The following is a 9070-nucleotide window of genomic DNA, read 5'->3' on the forward strand; positions in this document are numbered from 1 at the left end:
GCTACAAACCTTCTTCCAGCTTAATTATCTGCACCCGATCAACGATTGTTTTTCTTGGATTTCTGAGTCAAGCGGTTACTTCTTCTCTGATAAAGGATCAACGACAGCGGCACGTCGATGACTCGTTTTGACGGTAGTAGTGGTCCTTCGGTGGTCTCGAAATTTTGATATAAATTTTATTATATTTAAAATGCTTTGTATACTTTCGATGATCTTCTATAATAGACCTGATCTTTTGGGAAAAAAAGTTTTCTCCTACTTCGAGTGTCGCCGGTCTGCTCGTCGACACGGCAGTTGGGAGATCGTTCGGCCATGGCTTGCTGGTTGCTATCCGATAGCTATCGAGCGGCTCACAGCCGAGTCGGAAGCCCTTGTGGCACGCGAGCTACGAGTGCGCCGTCGAACGCTGAATCCGAACACGTGGTGGCAGATCACGTCGGGTATGCTTTTTTTTTTCTTTCGATCCATTATTTTTACCAGACCCCCCGCTGGGGGTTAGCCCGACTAATCCCTTCCGTCCCGCACCCTTCGTCCAATCGCCCCCAGCCCATGGAGGATTCCAAGGGGAGCGACGGCGGCGGCGAGAGGCCCGGCGCCGACCACAACCCTAGCCCGGATCAGCCCCCGCCGGTCGCCGCTCCCGGAGGAGGGGACGATGCCGCCGCCGCCGCCGCTGCGGCGGCCGCGGCCTTGGCCGAGGACGAGGCGCGGCGCCCGTTCACGGCCCTCAGCCAGGTCGACGCCGACCTAGCCCTGGCGCGTGTCCTCCAGGAGCAGGTAAGTGGCGAGATCTCGCGGTCTGGGCCGTCCCCTCCCCGTACCTAGGGTGGGTTCCGAGGCGCGCGACTAACATCCCGTTTGGATCGGTTCGGTTGCAGGAACGGGCGTATATGATGCTCCGGATGAACGGAGTCGGCGGCGGCGGCGGCGAGGGCAGCGACTACGGGAGCTCGGAGGCCGGGAGCTACGAGTACGACGAGGATGCCGAGGAGGACTACGAGGAGGAGCTCGAGAACCACCTCCGCGTCCACCACCACGAGCACCCAGGCGGTGGCGAGGTTGATGGGGACGATGATCTCGAGGCTGATGGCGAGGGCGAGGGCGAGGGTGAGGGCGAGGATGAAGGCGAGGATGACGGTTCTGAAGAGAGCGAGTACGAGGAGGAGGGGTTCGATGAGGACGAGGAGGTGGAGGATGTGGATCTAGACCCGGCAGAGTACGAGGACGACGAGGCTTATGCACGGGCGCTTCAGGACGCTGAGGAGCGTGAGGTTGCCGCGCGGCTTATGGCTCTCGCTGGGATCAGCGATTGTGAGTTTGGATTATTCTTTTCGGGTCACTTCACAGTTCGCACGGGTTGCTGATGTACAGTTCTGCTTTTCCTTTGTAGGGCGGGCGGTGGAGCATGTTGAGGATCACATAAACGACGCGCAGGTACTGATTTATGTCTCCTTGTCTTGGATGGATTTAAATTTTGTATGCAGAAGTTGGAAGTTGGGAGCACTCAGTTTTGATGAAATGATCATGTACCGATAGCGATGCTTATTTTGTTAATGCGCGTGAGACACAGTGTAGTAGTACTTGCTTATTTTCATTGATGCAGTGATATAATTCCTTGCTAGGGCTAAATTATTCTCTGATATACCACGACACTTATTTTGGAATGAAGGGAGTAGTAATCAAAGCCAGATGCCTATGTGAAGTAGGCAGCGTTGCTGCATACCACTCTTTGCTAGAGATGTGGTTGTGCTGGAGGGATTTAGAGTTTCTTGGTCGTTGAAGGGAGTGCTGCGGCATTCCGTTTGTTGATGCTGCCTCTCCTCTCGCTCGGGAGAGGCATTTGTTCATCTACTGGGTGCGTTTCGGGCTGGTCGTGTTCTAACCTCAGGTTTGACGTGTAGAAGTGCAAAAAAAAGAACCCCTCTAGCAAAAAAGGCGCTGCAAAGCGTGCATGTGCGTCTAGTAGTATTCTATAAGCGGTAAATTTACCTCCTGCTATATTTTCTCCGAGGATTACGGCAAGCACCTCCAGTACCTCTAATTTATACGCGGAGAACTTTGTGTTTGCTCAAATTGTGGTATTGTGTTTTTGCGTACTCGTTGAAACCAGCCAAATTTGAACTGAGTAACTGACTATTTACAAATCTGCATGTGTTATTGAAAAAACACAGGATTCATGGCAAGAGGTTGATCCAGATGAGTACTCTTATGAGGCAAGTTGTTTTTGTTTATTCCCTTTGGTGCCTGGGCCTGCATCTAAAGTTCCAAGATGCAATGCTAATGGTTCTAGCCATGGTTTCAGGAATTAGTTGCATTGGGTGAAGTAGTTGGTACAGAAAGTAGAGGTCTCTCTGCTGATACACTTGCTTCCTTACCTTCAGTAACTTACAAGACAAAAGATATGCAAGATGGCAACACAGAACAGTACGTTCAAATACTTTTAAGTTTCATAGCCTTCCAGTAATATATATGTTATTAAAGTGGCATGCTGACGTGTAATTATTGTTGGTAGATGTGTAATTTGTCGTGTGGAATTTGAGGAAGGTGAATCTTTGGTTGCACTTCCCTGCAATCATTCATACCATCCTGACTGCATTAATCAGTGGCTTCAAATAAATAAGGTACAATGCTGCTTTTGACTTGGTTATTGTGAGAACATGTACAATAGCTTCCCAAGTTTTCTGGTATGAAGAATATCAGGCAATCACACCTGAATAGAAAATTTAGGGTTCCTTTGTACCTCTACTATACACCATATGTCTATGCTTATACTCTAGTTATTATACAGCTATGACTTGCTTTAGCCTTATACCGGTTGTCTGAAATGCACTTCTGTGCACATACCTTTTTAGAGGATTTTATGATCAATAATTATGATTTAGTTCCATATATCCCTTTTAGTAAAGCTAGTTTCATATATCCCTTTTGCAAGTCAAGTAGAATATCATAAGTAGTGGGTGCTATTGGAAGAGGTATGTTGTAATAATTATTAGTAATACACCCATTTTGGCTACACAAGAGTTCTTAAGCAGTTATCTTGTCTCGCTTTGGTTAACTGAACATAGCATGGTGAAAGAAATAAGGAAGGGCTGACTGCTTTGTTGCGCCTCTGAGCATTTTCTTTCTTTGTTTGGGCTTCAGTTTCTTGAATAACATCACTGTCCACAACTCGCCTATGGGATTCGTAACCTGTCTATAATGGTGTAGATAGACAGTCAAAATGTTGCTAATCACCAACACTCAGTTATGCACCGGAAACAGTATTCTTTAATGTATTTACCATTAGACCTAAACTCAATTTACATCTTGACTTGAGGGGAGTAATAAAATAAAGCTTTTGGCCTTCAAGTTACAAAATTAAACTTGTGTACTATGAAGTTTTTTCCAGTCTCCCCTGGGTTAATGAAATACCTGGACAGTCTTCATGCGCCTGGTGGTGAAGGCTGTGATCCAATACCTGGACAGTTGGCACGGATTATAAATCCAATAGCTTAGTTGGCTGACACAATAGCTAGGTGGACCCATAATGCAGGAAATAATGAGGCATAAATGGTTTACCAAACTAGAATTCATTTCATAAAAGCACATTCTTGCTGAGAAATTCTTATATATGACCCTTTGAATTGTAGCCAGCCAATTTCGGATAAGTTGTATCCCTTACTACAAAAATGGCAGGCCTTACCGTGCAGGGAGGTTGCTAAAGCAAACAAAATGTTTTCATTATTCATGTCTTCATACAAATATATCAACTATAAGATTCAGCATACATATCGATATAAAGAAAACATTATTTAAGTTCAGGAACCATGCAAATACAGCTACAACCCTATAACAATTGAGTAAAGATACATATAAAAGTTTATTTATTTTCAAAATAATCTAAGTATTATTCATCTTCATGCCAAGTTATCAATAATACTCCATCTGTCTCAGCGACACTTATTTTGGGACGGAGGGAGTAGAAGATAGACTCCCACTGGAATGGAAAAGATAAATCCATCTTCTTAGCTAGTTCGGACCTCACGGGCTTGCTACAAGTAGGGTCCCCATGACCAACTGTACCCGTAGACCTAAATCTGAAAGAGGAAATGTTCATGTGTTGGCTCAGCGTCAAATGCACGTTTAGCTTATATTGCACTGCATATGAGTAGAGCAGAGACACAATGGATGAAGTACACGGTGGTTACCTGTGAGATTGTTTGTGCGGTCTCTGGCCGCATACTCCCTGGTTCTGGCCATCCTATTCATGCAATGCCGCTGGGCTTTTTCGCTGCCAGCATGGCTGCCGCCACTCGTTGTGCCTGTGGTTGACACCTCCCCAATGGATATTGTGCCATGACCACCCAACATTTCCACCATGTGCAATGTGCCAGTGTTGAGGCCGACTGCGCATGATTGAAATGTTGGGTGGCTGTGGCAGGGCTGACCGGTGGTGGCGAACAAGGCCCATGTGCAAGTCGCACGATGATGATATGATGAGGATAACCAGGATCACAGAGGTCGCTGCAAGAGTCAGCGCAGACACCCTCACAGGCAGCCATCGTGTTCTCCATCCATAGCGCTTGTGTTTGATGCTCAGATGTAATTCAAGTTGTACGTACATTTGATACTAGGAGCTAGCACCTGAACATTTTTGCTGTCATTTGTGTCTACTAGTGCAGTTGCTTGTGGGGGTCCAGCTAGTGGCAACCCCGAGCGGTCTGAGTAGCTAAGAAGACGAATCTTCTCCTTTCATTCTTCTGTTGGTGGCAACTTTGCAGGAAGTTAACAATTCTCAGATTACTTTGAAAATAAATAAATTCTTAGATGTATCTTTACTTAATTGGCTGAGTTGCACTTGCATGGTTTCTGTACCATATTATGTTCTATTTACATCTATGTCTACTGTGAATCTTAAACTTGAAATATTTTTGTTAACACATGAATGAACGAAAATGTTATTCTTGTCTTAGCAACCTCCGGGCACCCTAAGGCCTTCCTTTTTTCTTAGTAAGAAATGCACCTTATCCGAAGTTTGACGGCTATAATTCAGGGTTACTATGCTTGTTAAATTCTTCCTATATAAGAGTTGCTCGACAAGAATATGATCCGTACAAATAAGTTCTGCTCTGGTAAAACATTTATCATGCTTATTTTCTGCTTGTAGAAAGAGCATTTGCGCCTTTTTATTTCCTTCTGCTAAAAAACATTTGTTCAGTAATATTAACACCATGATTTATTGATTTTTGTGTGTGTTAATTAGAGAGGTAATTCAAGTTGTTGTCATGTATGATGTCTAAACGATTGCGTTGCCCTAATAAGCTCTATACACCGTGGCTCCATGCCAGAGTCCTCTACCAGTAGATTGTATCTTGTTGATCCCATGCTAGCCGAGGATTATATACACAATAGCATAATGCCCGTGCGTTGCTACTGAACCACAAAACTGATTGCAGTTGTATTTGATGAGTAGTATACAATAACCAATGCACTTTTTACTTGGCATATAAAAAGGTAACACACCATAACCATAAAAGGGTAAGAACACTATAGCAGTTTAACGAATGGCACGTGTTTGGGCTGGGTTTTCAAATTTGGAAGTTAGGAGGAGTGGCGGCCGGAGGACGGGGATTGGGGAGGAGGGGTGGCTGGGAAAACATTCATTGGCAGATAGTCAGATTGACTGGCTGGGTCGTGTCGTGGTAAAAGAAAATGCGTACTACCATGTATGAATCGAATACTTTCCATTCAAAACACGAGTGATGTTGTAACTTGCTGGTTTGATTGAGCTTTGTATAGCGGCAAGTGAGGGGTTCGAAACTCCGCAATTGCATTATTTGCTTTGTTATGATTTTCTTTCACAAACTAAAGTAGGGCCTGTTCGGTGGGGTTGGAGACTCCACCATTGCTTTTTTTGTGTTACAAACCCGATGGATCCTTGGTGGATAAGGGAGTAGGGGTGAACTCACCACCACCACAACCAACTTGAATTTACAAGACAGTAGATATAGATTTGCAGCTCTCAGATTTTAAATTTTGACAAGATGTAGTTGACTATGTGCAGGTATGCCCTATGTGTAGCGCAGAAGTTTCTACCTCAGCAAGCAAGCAGGCATGACCAACAGTCGTTGGTAAACCAACTTCATCTTCAGAAAAGAAAAGAAAAGAAAAAAACCAGTTGTTGGCACTTGGTGGGAGCATGTAGTGGCATCATTCTAGTATCCCTGATGTTTAAACCAAAGCAAGGCAGCAGAAACTTCTACAGTACAAACTTGCGAGGGGACCAGGGACATGGAGCATTTTTTTATGCCTTGCCGCTGATGCTCTGCGTTCTCTTACCTTGTACACTAACTGTGTTATTACCGTCGATCAATTTTTTCTTTTCTCAGTGTATATTACGAGTATCGCATTAATGCATTGGGATTTAGAGATTTATATCTGGAGCTAGATATGCAGTATGGATGTGCTGGAATTTATATATTCCCATTTAAGCGCTTGTCATCACATCAGAATTGATGAGTATTCCCAATATTCACAATTATAGGCAATCAATTATGAATGGTCGAGCATTACTTAGATGAGAATAAATGCGGATTTATTTTGATACGTAATGTATTAGAAGTGAATAAATGCAGATTTGTTTTGATAAGTACGAACTAATCTCGTTCCTTAAATAAGGCGCTCGGCGATTCTATAAATACCGGTGTCCACCTTCTAATCAGAGCACCCATCGGCATAAATTTAATCCTCACAACTCTCGTTCTTTGGCAGTCAAAAAAAAAAAAAAACTATCGAGCCAGAGAAAGACAGGTATATTGGGTTTGTAGGTTCCCGCCGTTCTCGTGATATTTACGGTCCGTGCAAAGTTTATATAGCTAATATTGTTTTGGTTTCCTTTCAGTAGTCTGAAAAAAAAGCAACCCCAACAAGGACATGGGGCAGCCTGGAGGCCAATCAAGCACCGGAGGTGTTAGCGAAAATCAGGCCCAACGAAGCAACCCCCTTGGCTACCTCCTCACCGCTCCTTCGGCTATCGGCAGAGCGCAGGCCCCTCAGAGGGCATCGTATGAGCATCTCGGCCTTCTCAGAGGTGGTGCACCACGTTCTGGTCCTTCGACCGCGAGCGTCTCCCCTACCCGGAGCCCCCAGTTCGACAATCTCCTCGCTGGCCGTACTGTGTCTGCGGGGAGCAACAATGGCGTGGGTCGTGGACTGCCTTTCCCCACGCTAGTGGTGCAAGGGCAACAACCGATGTACCACGCCACTGGAAGGGACGGTGTTTTGCCATCGTCCCTTATGCAAGCTCGGAGCACCGACCATTTCACCTTTCAATCACCGCAGCCACGCTCCGTGGCACCGAACAGGGGAAACCGCTTCTATTCACAGCTTCTCGCGCCGCCGCGACATGTGGTGCCTGTGCAGTTCCTTGGTGGTCTGACCCCGACGGCTTCCGGGGTTCTCAACGCTTTGTCGGCACTAGGAGCGTTAGAATTAACCCGAGCACAGAGTGTCTTCCTGCTTAACAGTGTAGACTCTGGTCGCTGCGACGCGCTTGCGCGAGAAGCGGGCACAAGTATCATGCAACGGAGAGAGCCGAGCCACCGTGTCGGAGAGCTTGCCTTTCTCCCTGGCACCAGATCTGTGCAACACATGGATCCAATGGGCTTTGGCGGCGGTCTCCATCATGAGCCTTCGCTTCTTGTAGGCACAAGATCTGTGCAACACACGATTGGCTTTGGCGACACTCGCCTCAACGAGCATTCTCTTCTTGCAAGTACCAGACCCGCGTTGCGCATGGAGATGATGGGCTTCGACGTTCATAGCCTCCATAGGCGTGTGCTTACTGGCACCGGATTCGTGCATCGCACGGAGCTGATTGGCTACGACATAAGTCTCTTTAGGCATACACTTCTTGCAGGCCCCGGATACGTGTCACGCCTCAACTCTGGCACAAGGCAAATGATGGAGTCATCAGGCACAGGCATGACACGTGAGGACAACCGAGCGGCGGCGAGAAATGAGTCCATATTGCGGCGCATGAATAGGATGGTTAGGATCTTGGAGGACGGGAGAAGAGCCCGCGCTGACATCCTTGCAGGTAATTACACCCTACTTCATCCATTATGTCCCTCCTTTGCTCAGATGCAAGTGGGATCCATGTTGAACTCAACATTTTTGCTTTCTGGTTTTGTTCCAGCTTCTCGTGGTCGTGGGCGGCGAGGTGGTGGCAACCGGACACTGCCAGACGGGTGGAACTAGCTAAGGAAATGGATCATGTCTGTTGACTAATATCCTCCGACATGAAGAATAAATCTTAGTTGTGCCTTTGCTTTGCTAGAGTTTAAAAATAAATGGTCACCGGACCAATGTCATGTTTTACTACAATTTATCGTTATTGTAAGAAGGATTTTAGTTTTATCTGTTCATGTTTCTGGGTGAAATGCAATTTTATATACCTCTTGAATTTTCTTTTCCTCGAATACGTCATTTGTTTATTGTGCAAGAGCATATGTCTGTTGGTGATAGTTTAGATGATAATAATGTAGAGGAAAAATTGAAATATCTCATTGTATAGTTGGCTTCCCTTGGTAAACCTAGTGTCGATGTTTGATACTGACAGTGCTAAAGATAGCTAATTTGTTTGGAGGGTGTGGGAGTGGCAGATCAGAGTGGCTACAAACAAGAGACAACATGAACTACCCGTGTTCGTGTTCGCACATGAACACATCACCCTGAAAGCATAGGTTTACTCCCAGAGGGGGGGGGGGTGAATGGGAGATTTTTAGAAATTCGTCAAACTCTAATGAATTTGACGAAGATCAAAGTGAAGAAACAGAAACGAGAATGAAACTAAGTCATCACAGAAACAGAGAGCATGCATACATGATACATACGAGTGAAGAACATGTAATCATGCAAGCATACAAGCATGAGGAAGACGAACTGAAGAAATGAAAAACAACATAATGAAAGTCTTCAGTTCAAATTTTTCAGAAGGTAGATCACAAATATTTCAGCAGCGAATAACTTAAAGGTAAAGGGTGAGGAATTGGAAACCAAGTAGGCTCAGTGAAGACACATCGATTTGCTA

General features: G+C 45.4%; 2 protein-coding genes across 2 annotated transcripts; both read left to right on the forward strand.

Moving 5' to 3' along the window:
* Positions 1 to 499: 499 nt before the first annotated feature.
* Positions 500 to 6425, forward strand: LOC119311320 (E3 ubiquitin ligase BIG BROTHER-related-like). Its single transcript, XM_037586961.1, has 7 exons — positions 500 to 777; positions 879 to 1311; positions 1391 to 1434; positions 2172 to 2213; positions 2303 to 2424; positions 2513 to 2621; positions 6044 to 6425. The coding sequence occupies exons 1-7, from the start codon at positions 550 to 552 to the stop codon at positions 6095 to 6097; spliced, it is 1032 nt and encodes a 343-aa protein (XP_037442858.1). The 5' UTR covers positions 500 to 549; the 3' UTR covers positions 6098 to 6425.
* Positions 6426 to 7634: 1209 nt separating this feature from the next.
* LOC119305978 lies at positions 7635 to 8372 on the forward strand. The gene is made up of 2 exons (XM_037582346.1): positions 7635 to 8077; positions 8177 to 8372. The coding sequence occupies exons 1-2, from the start codon at positions 7639 to 7641 to the stop codon at positions 8236 to 8238; spliced, it is 501 nt and encodes a 166-aa protein (XP_037438243.1). The 5' UTR covers positions 7635 to 7638; the 3' UTR covers positions 8239 to 8372.
* The last annotated feature ends 698 nt before the right edge of the window (positions 8373 to 9070 follow it).

This window comes from Triticum dicoccoides, chromosome 5B, assembly GCF_002162155.2.
Source record: "Triticum dicoccoides isolate Atlit2015 ecotype Zavitan chromosome 5B, WEW_v2.0, whole genome shotgun sequence".
NCBI classification, from domain to species: Eukaryota; Viridiplantae; Streptophyta; class Magnoliopsida; order Poales; family Poaceae; genus Triticum; species Triticum dicoccoides.